The sequence below is a fragment of the Carassius gibelio genome, chromosome B13, assembly GCF_023724105.1.
Source record: "Carassius gibelio isolate Cgi1373 ecotype wild population from Czech Republic chromosome B13, carGib1.2-hapl.c, whole genome shotgun sequence".
Taxonomy (NCBI): domain Eukaryota; kingdom Metazoa; phylum Chordata; class Actinopteri; order Cypriniformes; family Cyprinidae; genus Carassius; species Carassius gibelio.
The window spans coordinates 11698031-11716910 of NC_068408.1; the positions used below are offsets into that span (position 1 = coordinate 11698031).

The 18880-nt window shown below is 37.5% G+C and overlaps 1 protein-coding gene across 1 annotated transcript in view; it reads left to right on the plus strand.

Moving 5' to 3' along the window:
* The window catches only part of LOC127970780 (zinc finger CCHC domain-containing protein 24), a 32784-nt gene that overhangs the window by 8923 nt on the left and 4981 nt on the right, over positions 1–18880 (plus strand). Inside the window, exon 3 of the mRNA XM_052573515.1 lies at positions 17521–17685. Within this exon, the coding sequence (XP_052429475.1) occupies positions 17521–17685 (165 nt within the window). The remainder of the gene's footprint in view (positions 1–17520; positions 17686–18880) is intronic.

The following is an 18880-nucleotide window of genomic DNA, read 5'->3' on the forward strand; positions in this document are numbered from 1 at the left end:
GTGTCGGGCTCGAGTAATGAGGTGTGAATATGTATTGTTAAAATGCTTTGTAATATATAGTGCGTACTTGGACATTTGACAGATCTGAGAGCGCTAGAAAACTTTTAACGACTTTATCAAAAGCCACATACATTCAGGGATGTGATATAAATCACAGAACCCTTGGTCAGATATGGATTTGTGCCTAAGTGTGCCTTTGTTGTAATGTAAACTATATATTATCTTTATCTGTTTTCTGCACAATTAATCAGGCAGTTGTTTAAATCTAAAAAAGATTTATGAACTGAGTTAAGAGTTGATTCTCTTCTGCTCTGAAACATGCTGTCAAACATTTCTGGTACTGCTGTATAACGATGCAAAACTACTTCAGAAATATTCATCTTTATAAACAATCTTTTTAGTTTTGAAATCCAACTTCAACTGACTATTTAGATAAACATACAGTTAAACATTTAACTTCATCAGTTTTGGATTTGAATTTAGTGTCATTTTGTAAAAACTGTGCAGTTAAACTGACATGGATCACATGGTTCTACTAAAAAGTAAAATGTTTTTATCATAGTTGCCTGCCATTGACTGAGTTTACTGGACTTGTTACAGAGAAAATCAGCTCCAAAGTTTTTCTACAGAGACTGATGTTATTGTAGGCAAATTGCACTTAGTAAATGAATCTGAGCTGTGATGTTGCTTCATAAATCTGTTTGTATTCATGTTTGTTGAGAACAGCTGCTCAGTGTTTCTCACAGCTTGTCAATTTGTGTCCTGGGAAACAACCAGTCTGATGTTGCAATGCACATTTAGTGCTCACAATCATTGTCCAAAAAATGTGTTTGGGTTGTTTTAATGTAAAGCATAAGTATTTCTGAACTTTAACGATTCATCTAGTTTGATTATTATTCAATAAAGTTTAAAAGAAAAACGCATCATGGTTTAGCAGAGCTGTTTTCGACATTGATAATTATGAAAATAAACTGTTTTTTTTTCACCAAATGATCATATTAGAATGATTTCATAGTAAATGAAGCATAAAGCGACACTAAAATCTGCTTTCGAAAAACATTAAACATTTTTACCAACCCCAAGCTTTTGTGATAGTAATGTACATATACATCAGTACTGTATATTTATAAATTAGAAATGAAAGTGAACTTGTAAGAAGTGCATTAGACAGTGATTGGGTGCCTCTTCACTGAAATGCATCTTAATAAGCATCAGTTTCGCCGATGGTGTGATTAGAGAAAGTCCTTGTCAGGATTTCAAAACAGTCAGCTGATGAAGGCCAGCGCTAGGGAGAACACACTTCCTCAAAACGGAAATCAAAGTTAAAACAATATGAAAAGCTGGTTTCCTGCCAGCTGCTTTGTGTTCTCTACACAGAGAATAGCAGTCTTCCTCTGACTTTTGCTGATACAACTGGAAATGTGCCTCCCTCTTTCTGTCTTTCTGGCCTGTAGATATCCCTTTGCATGAGACCTCTATAAGTCAACATTCAGAGGAGGATAATGATAACGTCTCTTCAAGTGAGAGTTGTGATCTGTTGTCCTATTTAGAAATGAGTAGACCGCAGATGTGACTGGTGTTCTGCTTCAGTTGTTGTTTTTTAAAGCATGTTTTCCTCAAAGAGATTAATGAGGACAAATTAAAGGGCACAGTGGCATTCTTAGTCTTAAAAAAGACCCTCAAAATAATGAGAGATTTCTGCTTTGTGCAGACAGGGTATATAGCTAGGATAAAGAGACTGAGACCTTCAACCCTTCACTGATGTGGACCAGAGTATTGAGTATAATTATTCAATAAATCCATTGCAATTATCTTTTTATTAACTTTTATTTGTCCAGAGTCCTTCATAAAGTTTTCAATTATTTCTCAGTGAGAGGTTGTGGTCATGTCTGGTCATGTGAGAACAAAAGTTAATGAAAGAAAACAAATATAAGAAGTGGATGTCAACACTAATATTATACAATCTGCTTGTAAAAAATGACTTGATAAACTTTAATTTGTGGGCTTTTGATTATGATTAGGAGATTTTCTGCATATTTAGTTCATCTGGGTTGTATTCGGTTCTCTGGGCCTTTTCTTACTGAGACCAGACTCATTTCTTCAAGGCATAGTTCAATAAATAAAAATGTCTTTTATTTACTCACCTCATGTCGATCCAAATCTGTGTGACTTTCTTAATTCTATAGAATACAAACGAAGAGATTTTGAGAAATGTCTCAGTGATTTTTGTCCATGTAATAAAAGTTGTAACTACCAACATTCCTAAATATATGTTCTTTTGTGTACTACAGAAGAAACCACTATATATTTTTGGGTGAACTATACCTTTAAAGTGATGTAATGTCACAGGAAGTCACCTTCTAAATTATAATTGTTCAAAGTCGCTCTTGCGTGCCACTAACTTTTAAACCATAGACAAAGCTGCCATAAACCTGCACAAGGTCATTGGTATTGTTACCAAGAGGTTGTTTGTTGTTTTAAGACTATGTACGACCTACGTTCCTTTGATTACATTGTACCAACCTAATAACTTTAGCAGAATGACCATTTGTTTGTCCTTATCTAACATGGAAACACATCCTGCCCAGCTTAGAAGAACAGATAATGTACAACCAAGAGCTCATCTGGTATCATATAAAGAGATAACCCTGACAGATCCATCCTTCTCACCCGAGTCACTAGATTCCGAACTGAATTCCATCGCTCATATTTTGACCTCAGGATGTGAAAGGGCTGATGTAGAGAGTCTTCTATTCAAAATGAATATTACTGAGCACTAACTGGCAGTGTTCTTACTGAGGGCACACGAGCACAGTAAGACGGTTTCAGAGGAATAACACAGCAAGCTTTGTGTTCAGGTCTGAATCGGGACCGTCAGGAAGGGCCTAGTGCTGGGAATGGCCAATGTTAATTAAGGGTCCTATTGTTTGTCTTTAGGATCCCCAGACATAGGGGTCAGGAAGTCAGCTCGTATTGTTCCCCCAGTGGGCAGCCGACTACAGCACAAGCGGGGACCACAGATCTTTTTTATTTTTTAATCACAGAACAGGCAATCTCCTGTTGGACTTATCTTCTATTAGCAATAGAGTCTGTTATTATGGAGGACCAGGGAAGACGGTTTTTTTTTTTTTTTGGAGAAAGTCTATAATATGACAGGATATCTATCATTCTGCAGACTGACAAATCATTGAGCAGAGGCTTTCAGGCCAGGTAACTGTCTCAAGAGCCAAATAATCATCACTTCAAACTGACCATAACTTTATTAATATTACTCCTTCCTCTTTCTTCTTGACATCAAAACATTTTTAGAAGTAATAATACATTTACAGACTATTTATTTATGCAAATAAAATGGATTTTCTGCCTCTATGGGGTGTTGTAAACATTATTTAATTGATTTAAATTCATGTTTTAAAATATATTCCTTTGACTTACATTAAAATGTTTGGCATTAGTAATCATAATGATGATAGTGGTGATGTTATTATAATTTGTGCATTTTGAAATCGGATTGGTTTTCTTTTCTCAGTTTATTTCGGACAGGACAAAGTTGCATGCATTTAATGCAGTGTTTAATTTACACAGAACCATTCATAATATATATATATATATATTCAGCATTGCAATTCCCTTAGATCAGCAAATCTAGTTCTAGATTCCCCAATGCTATTTCCGTTTATATGCAAAAATGGACTTCTTGATGTTGTAAGAATGACATTAAGAATGACATTAAGAATGAGTTAAACCCATTCTGTGGTGTACTGGTTCTTGAGCTCGGCACAAAGGGCATACAAAAGAAGCTCTTGTAGCGAGCTGGAAGGCCTGTGTTGTTGAATCACTGTGGCGGCTGGAAGGGCTCAGGGAAGTAGTGGGGGAGAGAATGACTGAGGGGGGGAAGGGCAGTATGGGAATGTTTTTACAGTCTGACCTGTGATCTTCCTTCCATTCTGCTCCAGTCCTTCTCTGACACACTGAATCTGTGTGGTTCCTGGTCCTGGAGCAGCCCCCGAAAAGTTATTTGGACACTTAGTCATGTATAAATGTCAAAATATCAAGCCAAAATGACGTTCATTTTTCAATAGATTCTAAATTAAGTCAAAAAGTATTTAAATACTTTCTTATGTTAGTGGCACATGCCCATAGTAAATGTGATAAACCATGTGGTTACTCTGCTAGGACACCTGTGTGAGTTTGACTTCACACGTCCACCAAAAATTGCAGTTGGTTAACATTCATTGCAAAAATATCTATATGGTTATTTAAGTCGTTTGTTTGAAGATGCAATTTGGTTTACTATATAATGCAATACAAGTCATACATTTCTAATTGTCCAAATACTGTACTTTTTGGGCCCACTTTACTGTGTGTACATCTTTTCAGAGATCGTATATATAGTTTTAGTGCTTGTGTGTGTGTGTGTGTGTGTGGAAGAGAGAAACTGGGAGAGAGCGAGGCTATCTGAGAGAAGACAGTGAAACCGGCTGAAATGTAAACCGATAGAGCTTATCTCCATGGCTGGAGACATAACAGACAGCCCTCTCTTCTGGACACGGCTGAGAGCAGCTCATCCAAGGAACGACATGCGTTTACATGGATATTTACTACACAATAAATCCCTTGCAGTTATCAGTCAGATAAACAGATAGCATGAGGATACAATGACAAACCACACTGTCAAACAGCTCACATGAGCACAGCCACATCCTAAATGCTCCAAAACAAACGTACGTTTCAACTAAAGAGAAAAACGTGTCTCCCTAACGAAAAAAACAGTGGTGCAATATGTCCTCTTCGCTATGTCAACCATGTGCTCTGAAATAAGATGGAAACATTTAGATACATTACCTCGATCTTTTTACACACAGGCCAATCAACCTGCTCATGTCACTCATTGCTTTGGTAACTTAATCCCATTTTGCAGCTGTACAAGTCGTTAGGGTTAGCTGGGCTGGCACAGAGATCCTTGGGAATTGGGTTTTTGGCCATTACAGATGCAATAATCTTTTGCATTTTCAGAAATAACATGGGGACGCAATCACTATTGGGAATTGGGCTGTTGTGGGTCTTGTGTCATAGTCTGTAGCAACAGATTTAGTTTGTGTAAAACTGTTGCTATGCCACCATCTGATACAGTCCACAATTCCCATCTCATGTGTCATCCGTTTTCAAGGACCACATGTTGAATTAAGAAGATGAAGATATGCGTGCCGAGAGAGAGAAGATTTCAAACCCAATCAGAACCAATTAACAGAAACTTCAGAATTATCGATGTGAGATATTTTGCCAGTGCCAGCTAGTGTTAATGCGAACCCCTAACATTTTTCCAGGGAAACTGAATACATAGAAAACATTTATCTACACATTGGGCCAAGAGAAAACGTTCTCCTGAGAAACCGAAGAACACAATGTGCTCATTCATAAATGAAACTCCCACCCGTACTCTTTTCAAGTACAACACCAATATGAACCTGTTAGCCCGGATTCAGTTTTATTAATAACATAGTTAAAACAATGTTTTGAGAGATATTAAAGGCTAATCCCGGCAAAGCGATTTCAGATATGATTCATATTAGTTTGCTAAGACAAGTAAACATGCTCTGGTTTGTTTTAGGGGATGTAGGGCTTACTGTACCTGTATTACAGCCATTCTTTTTCAGCTTGAGAATGATGTTTTTGAAATGTATTCAGCCAGGACACTGTTCCCAGAGACAGTATGGCATCATTAACATCCTTTTTGGGAAATTGATATCAGATATTTCATTAGCTGTCTAGCAGGGTAGCCAACACCATTTCCTCTGATGGACCAACACAAACTGCCTTAGTTTTGTGTGGACAGTATTTCATCTGAATATCTTGGCAAGAAAAGTACCGCAAAGTTTTGTTGAGATGTCTTTTTTTCTACTCTACAACATCAAACAAAAGAAAAAGGTTCCCATAACTTCTGGTTCATAAAATGTCACTCATAATTTGATTGCTCTCTTGACTGACAGGCCTCTGCGATAAGGAAACGCATCGTTTATAACTCTAGATCAGTAGTTGCCGCACACAGCCAACAACACGTGTCTCTGGGATGTCTTTTCCTGTAAAACTAGAAAGAAATGACCTGGAATGAAGCTCATGATCCTTGAGAAAAGACTAAACAGCTCTTAGTGTGCAGGCCCTCTCAGAACAGTCTGTTTACAGTCTCTTGATCTCTTCTCGGTTACCGCTAGCAGGTCGGTTTGACGCAGCAATATGTGAGAAATTATGCAGTTGTAGGCGCCACCAACATTCATATCTTCTAGATGAATCAGATAATTTACATCTTATCCAGATTTCAGGAAATTGCAGAAATATGATTTTGACGCACTGTTTTTGTGTTCATTAATTGGATAATTAATCTTAGGAAAAACAATGCAAATGTATTAATTACACAGCAGATTATTTGCAGATGCAGTTAAGATATGCTTTCTGTATATATTGATGATTCCTTGTAAATATGATGATTCTTCGAAAAGATTGTTTTTTTTTTTCAATTCATTTCCTTGGTAAAAAAGTCATATATTTAAAATACATGTATTTCATACTAAGTATAGTTCGAATTTATAAGCATATTTACTGACATATCGCTTATATAAAAATTATTATTCAACTTTATTTGGAGTACTACGTGTGCACAATGCACATTTCTTGATATTAAACCTTAAATGTGTTTTAATGTCACTATTGATGAGGATTGTATGATCTGTGAATACTATTGGCCCTTAAATACATAATATTTAAAGTGTACTTGCAATAGTTCCACTTTAGCACAATCAAATATACTTCAGTATATCTTTAGTTGTACTTTAGCACTACAATTGTTCAATTAAAGTGCAAGATTAATTGTTCCAATTTAACAGACTTAAGGCACTTTTCCACTGTGTGGTATGACTCGGCACGGCTTGGTTTGGCACAGTTTGCATTTCCACTGCAGTTTAGTATCGCTTTTGAGTGGGCAGGATTATTCACGTCATTATAGCTGCACCGCCTCTTACTGCCACGAATCCTTAAAAAAACTTTTTAATTCCGTGTTGCCCCATCACGCACTCGCTGGATCCCCTCCTCTACTATCAAAAAGAGGAACATCTGTAGTTCCACAACAGACAGCAAAACTTTTTGGTTGTTAAAAAAAGGTGCGCTCGTTCAAAGCGCTTGCGTCCTTGATCCTTCACTGGCTGTGCTGATTTAAATCTAGTGGTTCTTTTGTGTTTTGTTGCAAGTTCGGTGGCGCAGGTAGTGACGATTCTCTCCAGCAAATCTGTGATCAGTAGAGCTTACATGTCACGTACCATGGTTTACACAAATTTTATCATGGTTTACACAAAAGTAAAAAAGTAGCACAAAAATCAGCACTAAATCAGCATATTAGAATGATTTCTAATAACTTTATCATCACATGATTAAAATCTTAAAATAGAAAATGTCCATTTAAATTGTAATATTTTTTTCCCACAATATTGTTGTTTTTATTTTTGATCAAATAACTATAGCCTTGGTGTGAGCATGAGAGGTTTCTTTTAATAATATGTAGGAGAGCATTACAACAAATGGCCCTGGATGCTAAATCATGTCTGAATTAACACACCACCCTAGTTTGAAAGCAGCAGAGGTTAGTGGCCTCACTGACACTGCTGTGATGAACTCCTAATTAGAGGAGGAATGCCAAACTTGCTTGTCTAACCGGCACAGCGAGCCGTCTTGCCTGACAGTGCACAGAGAAAAGGTCTTTATTAAAGCCCACATTTGTTTTGACTAAATTGAAATGGGAAAATCAGTGTTATTTCAATATTAAGGTTCTTTGGGTCCTGGATTCAGGTTTTGATCTACAGTACAGGCCCACTTAGAGTGTTTACCCACATGATGGCTAACGCTTGTGTTTGATAAGCCCTCTTGAAAAATATCAGTGGTTTGCCAGCTATTTGCCTGTCACCAGTTTCAATTGAGTGCCGAGATGATTGCCTAACACCAGTTTGTGGATATGTTCATGCCTTCAGCTTTGCCAGTAGACTACAAGTGAGCTTGAAATAGTATTTTATTATTTAATCCTCCTTTATAGTTTTTAAACATTCACTTCAGCTCGATCAGCATGGCTCAGTTAACAAAGTTGGTGTCATAACTGCTGCTTTCTAATGCTGGATTGATTGTAATTCAGTGTAGCAGTGTATTCAGATTAAATATTTTTTATTTGCAATCAAATTGAAATTATTTCAGTAAAGTCAGTGTTGTACTAGTTGCAGTTCTTCTTTAGGGCTCTTGAAAAAATTGAAATGGACTTTTATTTATTTATTAATATTTATTCAGTACTATGTAGCTACTCCTGTACAACAAAAGGCAGATTGCCTACTTCCCTTCACCAGACAAAAATCTGCAATTGAGATGACTGGGAATGCTAATGGATAGATTATAGACATCCTTGAGCTTGACAAATCAGTCAAGACTTCAATCAAGTCATTTTCATCGAGAAATTATGTGAGTAATGTTGTGGGGTAGTGCGCACATTACCTATATCATGTCTCTTCGATTGTGACATTATTGTCATTATTAATGTGTTGCTGCATATCGCTTCATGTCATCTATGTGGAATTTTGGCAGGTCAGGTCTTTTGGAAATCCTCTGTGTTTTCTCTCTGAAACTGGGGAAGAGATGAACATAACAAGCACTGTGGTATGTTAATAACTAGTTTATTTATTTGTGTGACTGAATGCAATTTTGTTGCCTATAAATTAGAAGAATGCTGGATCCCAAAACATTATTTATTGAGTGTTATGTTACATTACTCAAGTGGAGGCTGCAGAATTGAGCTCTTTGCTGTTTTTGCTATAAAATCCTTTGTTTTGAGATTTTGTAACTTTTTGTTCATGACTGTAAATCTATTTGGAAATGTTGCACAAGTACAAGTACAATGCACAAGTAGTTGCTTAGGATGTTGCCCCATGAAGCCTTATCAGAAACCCTGGATACTCTATGAACTTACTTGGCCGGTTGTCATAATCTGAGACTGACTGATTCACAATGACCTCTGAATGTCTGGTAAAACACCTACTTGATGAGTCATCGTACCAAAACAGCTTATTTGTAATGATTATGCAAACCGTATTTATATATGTAAACTATAAGATGGATAGTTCCAACTATAAATACTGACTGGATGAGCTACATTCAAAGCCATGCCATCTATATTAATACACAGAGTTGTTATGGTGCTTGGCGACCATAAGCAGCTGACAGTTAAGGTTATGAACTAGATTATTGGTGTCCTGTCTTATATCTGTTTCTGCCTTTTTATAAAAGTAATAAGACACATGAGGTTGTGTGTGATTTTTATTTTAGGGAAGACATTAAGCCGAGAACACCCTTTAGCTGAGATAAAATCACTGTAATGAATGTCCTCTCATTGCTTATAAAATGCTTTATTAACCAACAATTTGCTAACACAATATAAACAAGACATTTATAAATGAATCAAACATCTGTAGTTTTTTTCTTTTTTAATTCACCAGTGTAAAATGTTTTAATGCAGTGATTGTGTATGGCTAGCTTTTATATTTAGCACTGTAGAAGATACGAATGCTTATCTCAGCAGTCAATCCTGTAAAGGAGGAGCTGCTAGTGGGCAAATTTAGGGCTCAAGCAATGCCTGTCTTTGTGTAACTAAAAACTCCTATATAGCTATGTATAATTTTTGTACATAATCATATGTAATATTTATGTCCGGCCGGATCTGTACATCTTTCACTGACCTAACCCCAGTGGTACTTAACGTACTGCAGTTTATAAATACATCTGTATGAATAAATGGGTTTATGTTCTACAGCTCGATTTAGCATAAAGGCGCTCTCTTTCACTTAACTTAGTATTTAGAGGCCAAGCCTGAGAGCTGCCTACCTCTGCATCCCCTGTTTCTTCCACACTAGTCAGTATATATGGGTTTGGTCTAGCTATATTAGTCTGGAATCTATGAAATGCCAGCTCCCACTGCCAGCAATCTCAACATGTTCAAGCAAGTGAGTGGACCATACTTTAAACCACTAACACAGGGGTGTCAAGCTCATTTTAGGTCACGGGCCAAAATGGACTATGCGTCACTTAATGCGGACTTACTTTTATTTGACAAACCTTGGTGAACCCATAGAGGGTGCTTGCATGATTCATACTCACATATCCAGGATTAATTAATCAATATTGGATCAATGTGGAATTTGACCGGAGACCTTTAGATAATGTATACTATACATACAGCAGTCATAAGTAAGGAATGTTAATTTAACAGTGACCACAATAAAGCATGTATATAGTAAGTCTTATAATTATTTATGATGATTGAGAAAATCTATGAAAATCTGCTTCGTCACGTACAGATCCAGTTTTGAGTCAAAAGTAGGAGACGTAGACTGAGTGCCACAATTTGTTTTAAAAAAATGTTTCTTTTTGCTGTAACCCAAGTTAATCCATCCTGCTGTAAAAAGCAGAATATTATGAATCTCTCGTACAGATATAATAAATGTTTGGGAATGTTTTCATCGTAATTAAATTCTTGGAAATTCGATTAGACTTCTCCACGGGCTGTATATTCGGACTGTGGGCCATATGTTTGACACCCCTGCCCAAAAGGATTCTGTAAACCCATATATTTTAGAGCAAGTGTTAGATTGCTGTTCACTTTGGCCAAATGTCTGTTGTTTAGTGTAATCTATAACATATGTTCAGTTCTAGAAAATGGAGGTCAAGGGACAGCGAGTGCTGTGATTCCCATCACTGAACGTTCGGAAGAGGAATTGTCGTATTTGTGTGCATAGTGCATCATGTGTGACTCATTTACAATGGACCGAACAATAGGAATCTTAATCAAAAGATTTGCAGCTAATTATCAGAGTAAACAGTGTAGTGGACCCCTCAGGAATGGCTAAGTTTGATCCGTGTGTGTTTGGCGAATCAATCTCTTCTCCGTTCTGGCCAACCCAAACACAGATTAGTAGAAAGTTGAGTTTTCTTCCCCCTCAACTTCGATGTGGGGTAATTGAGCACGTTGTATCTGGTGGGACTGGTGTTCCTGTGCTGTGCCGAGCGGAGTGTAGTCCCATGGGAGCCGGGCGAGAGGCTCCAGCACCGGGGCCTCCATTGTTTATACTGATGGATTCCAGATGCTGGCAGAGGGAGCAGCCAAACTCCAGGGGCCTACGCCAAAAAACCAGGAAGCAGTCCAGCGCTATCTGAAATACTTGGAAAACATTACTTAGCTTTGTAATAACCAAGAAAAGAGTGAAAGGGCCAAAATCTGCACTGAATTTTCAAATGCATTACTGGTGACCACTGGACATGTGTTGGTTTCACAACTCAAAATAGTTGTTTCAAGGAAAATGTAAGGTCCAGGGATATTTGCTTAAGAGAGTAGAGTTAGCATAGTTGTTTTTCCAAAACGTGTTTGAATTTCAATATTACTTTAGATCTGATGTTGTATGTTGTTGAAGAATGCTTTACAAAACTGTTAAATTTGGTAAAGTAGCAACAAATCTTTTCTTCTGTGTTGTGATGTATATCTGAGTGAAACGGATTTTCAAAAAAGAGAATATGTGGGGTGGGGGATTGGTTCAATGCATCGACTTAACGGAGGCAGATTTAAATGTGAGCTTTAGTAAGAAAGGGTCAGGTTTTAAGTAGACTATGTTATTTCAATGGAAGATTATAGCGAATTATGGCATTTGAATAAAAATAAGAGGTCAAAAATTAATTAAAAAAAAATGTGTTTAGAACATTTAATTTTCATTTCATGCCAACTGTAATGTACGTCATAAGCCAAAAAAAACTTGTTACAAATGCTAAAAATGTATTAAATTATAGTTAAGTTAATTAATGAGGTTCATTGTTAGTTGACACCAAATACACGAACACATTTTTATAAATTGAACCATATTGCAAACTGTTACCGGTGACATCATTATACTGCTGAGGTGTTAATGACTATTTCTTTGTGATTGGCAGCTTCCTTTCCTTTTTCTTAATGAACACAGATCCAGTATCAGCTACTCCGACACCAATCATTAATAAAAAATGTCAAGGCTGAACCCAGGTCAGCAACTAAAGCTATAACATGTCCACATAAACTTTTCTTGCTTTCTAATTTCTCCCAGAATTTGTCCGTGTCTGTGCGTGGTTGGATTGTTTTTCCTAACACTGAGGCATTGTGAGCTGAGAGATTTATCATTTCACAGCACACCTGTTCCCTCTTGTCAGTCTCTGCGATGCTGTCCTTGCATTTCGGGCGTAAAAAGAGACAGCTGCACCCACAAGAAAAGGACACGGAGAGACCCAAGAAAACACTAGCCTCATTTAGCCACCCTAGTGGGGATTAATAAATAACACCAGCGTGCACCTGACTGGAATGCTTGCTCAAGTCCGGCCGTTCGCGGAGCACTCCGGAAATCGCACACAGGCGCAGCTGATGAGCTCCACACTATCATTCTTGTGTGTGGGACACTGGGAAAGGCCATCTGCAGGCTCTGTCTTGGCCTTGGCTGAATCTCCTCATCCAGGCCAGACAGAGCTCTACTTGATCCGTTCTCACATTGTGATGCTAATGGCTCAGAGCGCAACACGCGTGGGTACATTCATGTCTGTTTACATGTGCTAAGCATTGGGATGACACATATTTATGTAAAGTATTTCGAGACAAGTCACACTTAAAATATCTAAATATCATCTAATTTAATCATTTTTAATTTCTAAGTAAAGTTTTATTAATTTAATATTTTGTTGACTAATGCAAAGACTTTTATGCAGTTTTAAGTCTGGCTTAAGTGTCCAAATAGTTTACATATTTTGTGGCCACTGTACATGTGTTTGTGTGTGTGTACATGTATATAGGAAAATATTCTGTTCAGCAATTATTAGTGTTTTTTGAGTTCAGTGAGTTAATTTTTTTTTTTTTACTTAAATCAGATATTCTGTGATATCTAGAAGAAGCATGAATTTGAATGTTTGTGGATGGCCATCTATGCAGGTTTCATGATTAGCCAAATTTTTTTTGTTATGCATTTGTGAAGGCAAACAAAAAATGTAAAAAAATGTGAAGACTAAAATAAGTGTTTGGATTTTTGTAGTCTCCTGTTGATTCTTTTCCCCAAGAGTTGACATGCATTTCCTTGCAAAACCAAACTTCAGCAGCCTGGGCCAAAGAGGTGGTTTTTTTCAATTACCTCCAAGAATTCGCTAAAACTGCATAGTCACCCTTCCAAGAATTCCTCCATTTTGCACACAGACAAATGTGGTAAATTACTATTACATTTGTGGCCTCTGTAGATCTGCATTTTCTCTCAAATGGATGGCAAGACCCTGTAACACCTCCATATTATGTTAAACTAGTTTGCTTTGCTGCCATTAGACAACGATTTTAAAAAGATACGTTTTTGAAAGATACCGTCATTTGACTTTGATTTTTTATTATTTTTAAATTGCCTTTGAGTTTTTAAAGGACAACTGAAATACATCAAATGTGAATTTTCTGTTGGAAGATTATTTGATTCTTTTATTAATTTGAAACATTTGTTTACGTTTTTATTGATTGATTTTATTTCACTTTAGCAGGCACTTTACTGTAGAAAGCAAGCAGAGATGCAGATTTGAGTGTATTTACTTGCTTTAAAAAGTGGATTTAAGTGGGCTCTTTTATGAACTCGCCCTGACCAGACCCTTTGTAGCATTTCCCGCTCTTTTAAGTCTTATCTCTCTCCAAACACTGAATCCCTATCTCCCACGTCTCTCCTCTGGCACCCTTTTGTTAATCTATATAGTCTTGATTGAAAACAGAGGGCTGATCTGAAAAAGGGATTTTTAAAGTTTCCCATGTTATACCAGTGTGGAACCCATCTGCTTCTGATTTCCTTCCCCCTTCAGTCCTGTACGGCCTGATTGGAGGAACGTCTCCAGCTGTGAGCAATGACTGCCGTACTGTGGTATTTGTCCTGTTGCGGGGAGGTTGGCTCTGCTGCGAGGACAGCCAGAATCGCCCCCCTCTTTCAGTCTCCATAGGGACCACAGCTGGAGGAATGGTGAGAGGAGACGCTCGATCTGATTTCTCTTCTCCATAAGTGTTTACAGTCACTGGATACTTCGATCTCTTCGATGTCATAAGCATTCAGAAGCTCAGAAATGTTCTGCTTAGTCCTCACAGTGTGAACCCACTGTCATTTAAGGCGGCTAGGATTAACAATGTGGGGGTCTTTGGAACAAGATTCACTTTACTGAGTGTTGACAGGCAGAAAATATATTTGGGGTGTGTGTTTTTGGTGAGTGGCTGTTTTTGTCTATTTTTGCTCCAAAAATAACTTTATAACTCGCTTGAACAGCTGGATAGTGAGGCCTTTCTTAAAAAAAAAAACCTTCTCAAAGCTAATGCATATTGCTTCTGAAGTAAACACTGACTTGTGACAGGATGGGAGAGACATATCAAACACATCAAATCAGCTATTCATTCAGTGTTGCTCTTATCGAGTCCCTTTCCTGTCTTTAAAGCTGTTTTCATTGGTCAAACAGCCAGATTGATTTACACAAACCTGCTGTGTCCATTAAGCTCGGGTCGGGTTAAAATGGTTACATTACTTCCAGAGCAATGCATTTGGGTAGAACTGTGTAAACACAAATCTGCAACACACAGGCTTCGGTCAGGATGTGTTTAGACTGTGGCATTTCTGACAACGCCATTAGTTTGTCATTTCCCTGGTGGTGACTGTAAGTAGAGCGTACTCTCCGCTGCTTTATTTCCTCTGAGATTGTTGCATTTGGAAAATAATGTGTGTTTTGTTTTGAGCAATTGCTTATTTTGTGGGAGGAATATTTTCAGAGCTAAAACAATAGGATAATAAATGTTGGGTTCCTGGGTTTGTGGATTTTGATCCGGTGGTTAGTGCAAGACTAATGTGTTTCAAATGAATTTATTTAAAGAAAAAAGTCCATCTTTTTGATTTTTATTTCACTCATATTTAACAAAACATTGTTTGTTTGTTCATATTTTATCCCCTTTCCATTCCTGCTCTTAGGTCTTAGTTCCTCTATATGACCTACAGAATGTCAAATTCACCAGGTTTGCTTCTCACTGCCAGTGTAGCTCTATTGGTCTAAAATCTATTTAAAAAAAACAACCAAAATAGCTCAGACTACTGTAAACAGAAAATCACTCCCCCTGAGACCTCTGCAGTGCTGGATATATAGAGCCTTTTTCACAGAGTTGTGAATTCTTCAAAACTGCTGATAAAATCTCTCTTGTTGAGATGGCGTAACTTACGAGTGCCTGTCCTGTCTTGTCCAGTTGCGATCCGAGGAGATCTGCCCACTGTTTGCTTTGTGGTACAGTTTAGCAGGCAAGGTGACCGAGGTTTATACAACCCTATATACTAAATATACACCATAATCTTTAAAAAAAAATTCAGAATTTGTTTTTTGTATGCTCACCAAGGATGCATTTGTTTGATCAAACATGCATTAAACAGGAAAATAGTCAAATATTATTATAATGAAAAAAAAAATCTATTTGAATATATTTTAAAATGTAATTAATTCCTGTATTGGGAAAGCTGAATTTTTAGCAGCCATTTTTCCAGTCTTCAGTGTCACATGATCTGCAGTTTCGGTTCTCATTTATATTATAAATAAAAATTGTTATTTTAAAATAATTTGTAATAATATTTCCCAATATTACTCTTCTATGATATAAAGCTTTAACTCTATCCATCCATGAACTAATACTATACTTAAAAACAGGGCATCTGGCACACACCTGAGTTTCAGACCATGGGGGAGCCCTCGACACCAAAATCAAACTCCATGTTGAGTTAATTACTAAATGTTTGAAGGAAACCAGTGATGGAAAGCAGTGGTTCTGACACTAGATATCGCTGATTGTTTTGCCTGTTCTCTGATTTAGGACCTCCCTCCCACCAGACCACCAGCATTATGATAGCACAGGGACTGGACCCATCACAGGGATGGCCTTGCGTCAGACTTTCTGCAAAGTTTCAAAGTATCGGCAAAACAACAGGCACAACCGTCATGCTTTCCAACTTTTGTCGACAGTTTTGTTGTCAGTGGTTGACTCATGGTGTTTAAGGTTGGGGAGGAGAGCCTTTTGCATGAAGTGTGTCAGTTGGCCAGTTGGCTCTGGGTGGATAGAAGCAGATGCTAATAAATTATATCACTTCTTTTTTGCTCATATGGGACCTGGAACTTCATTTCCAGATCCTCTTACCACTAAAGCAGCTTTAGGCATCTCCTTAACAGTTTGGAATAAACACTCTGGTATCCACTGATTAGCTATGCAAGATTATACACAGTTGGATGCATGGATTCACATCCTAAATCCTGTTTAGTGTCACAGCAATTTGGTAAAAAATCATATACACTCATGGAGTATGTGCTCATAATGCACTACTAGCCACTTTTCTATTCTCTTTTAGGAGAGCTGAGTCAAAAAGGAAGCAGAGGGTATGTAATAATGTTCTCTCTGTGACCAGAAAGCATACTGAGACCACACCGCAATTATCTGTTGAGGTTTGAATTCACTTACATAATTAAAATCATTAGAATTCCCCATATACAGAGTTCTCAAATGTGTGTAGTGGTTTGGAGTTTGAACTCTCCAGCAAAAGTCTGCCATACCACACATAGCATCTTGTTCAGTTTAGAGAAAAAAAAGAAAGAAAAAAGAACGGGTCACATTACAAGTTAGCAGCTCTCTGTGAGTATCAACATTTTGTTTAGATGTTTTTTCTGTGTTTTCGCAGAGCAGCATAGAATCAGTTGTGACAGGGTTTGACAGACTCGAGTCAAGCGTTTTAAGTGTGTTTGGTTTGGACAAACTTCGACCAAAATGATGTTTGTGATGCTCAAAGGAAAAACTTAGTCTCTTCTTTTCGCTGTTATAGAGGCCTAGATATTGATGTCAGCATTGACTCACTTAGCTGAAACTATTCCCATAATTTAATAATCCTTGTGAGAAAATTATCCGTTGTAAAAGGGAAAAAAGGCAATCCTATAGATTTTTAATAATTAGTCATGTCTCTAGCTCACCTATGCTTTCTACAGAACATCTCAAAATGATTATCCAATATTCCATTCTGTAAGTCTGCAACATCCAAACTTTTATTTTTAATTAATTTAAACAAACTGTGCAGAATTTTAATATCAGCCACTGATCGGTTATTGTCCATAATATGAAAATAATTATCGGCTTATCGGTTTCAGCTAGAATTTAATAAAAATGACAAAGCGGTTTACTTAACAAAACTGCACGATGATTGTACTCAATAACATCAAAGATGGCTTGATGCTTTAATTATTTACATAAAATTTGGTCAGTCACAAATGTATACAAATTTTCCACAATCCGCAGGAACTTCAAATGACTTCCGAGCTGCACTAAATCAGAACTGTTTCTGCTGATCGGACGAATGTAGATTTTCTAATCTGAGCTCACATTAATCAGACTCTGTCTCTGACATGTCCTCTCAGGCAAGACCCAAAGGAGAAGGACTGACTCCGTACCAAGGCAAGAAGAGGTGTTTTGGAGAATACAAGTGCCCTAAGTGCAAGAGGAAGTGGATGAGTGGGAATTCCTGGGCCAACATGGGACAGGAATGCATCAAATGCCATATCAATGTTTATCCTCATAAACAGGTATATCATTTGTCTTTTATCAGCTCATATAATCTGATACTTTATTACTAAAATACTACATGCAAGTTGTTATAATCCATCAGTTATCTGAGTAAGCACATTCGGTGGAATCTTCCAAGAAGTTCTTATAGATGGGGCCCAGCAGGTACCCTTGAAACTTGAGACACAAACTCAAGGCGTCCGTCTAACCCAAATACCCTTATAGGGGCCATTTTTCAGGAACTAAAATGAACACTGAACTCATCTGAAGTTAAATAATGTTTTTGACCAGAATAAAATCTGTTTGTTTGGATATTTCTATATGAAACACACTTTTAGTTTCACATATTGTAGTGTACACAATAAGGCAAGGGTTAAAGCATTATTGTTGTTACTCTTAAATGACATCTGTAGACATGTTTAACCTTGTTTTCTAAAGAAGCACTACACAGTCCTAGGCAGGTAGGCATGCGAATAGCTCTTGGGAGGGAAGCATTCACTGCATTTACCGTCACTACAAGTAGTTTTGCATCCACATGCATTAGCAGCCGTCATACCGAAGGAACCAGCTGTTGAGAAGGCCAACTCTTCCACAGGACAGAGTATTATGGTTAATTCCCTTCTGACAAGCAAATTCTTTAGCTTTTCAGTCTCACCTACTTAACATGTTTCCTGCAGTAAGCGTGTGAGATGTGCAGCGCACTGCAATATATATCAAAAGGCATTTAAGGGTTTGCAGCTGGCCTTCTTTCCCTGTAACTCAAGCAAACATATGAAAATTTCAGTTTTTATTGTTCTCTCACAATGGAAATCATTCTTCCAAGTTGTGCAGTATGGAAATCGCTCAATACTCCAGACCGTAAAGTATTTTATATCTCCAGCCTCTCCGATGGAGAAAGTATCGGAGTAGTGCCAATGCCACACTGCTGCATAAAACAGTCAGAATGTGCTCAAGAAGCATGCGTCCGGAGATCCCTGCTTTTATCATTCTCATATTTAACGACATGCACAGGGAACATGGCTGACATCTTTACAGTATGAGAGCAGACATGGAGCAGAGGAATTATATAAAGTCCTCCCCAAGCTTCCTGGGTTTTTTGGTTTTGGCAGGAGTTTGTTCTGCTTATTAAGAGCATCAGGCTGCAGTTGCCAAATTATTAATTCGCGGAGGTATTAGACATTTCCTCTGGTTATCGTTCACAAAAGCCTTTGGCTC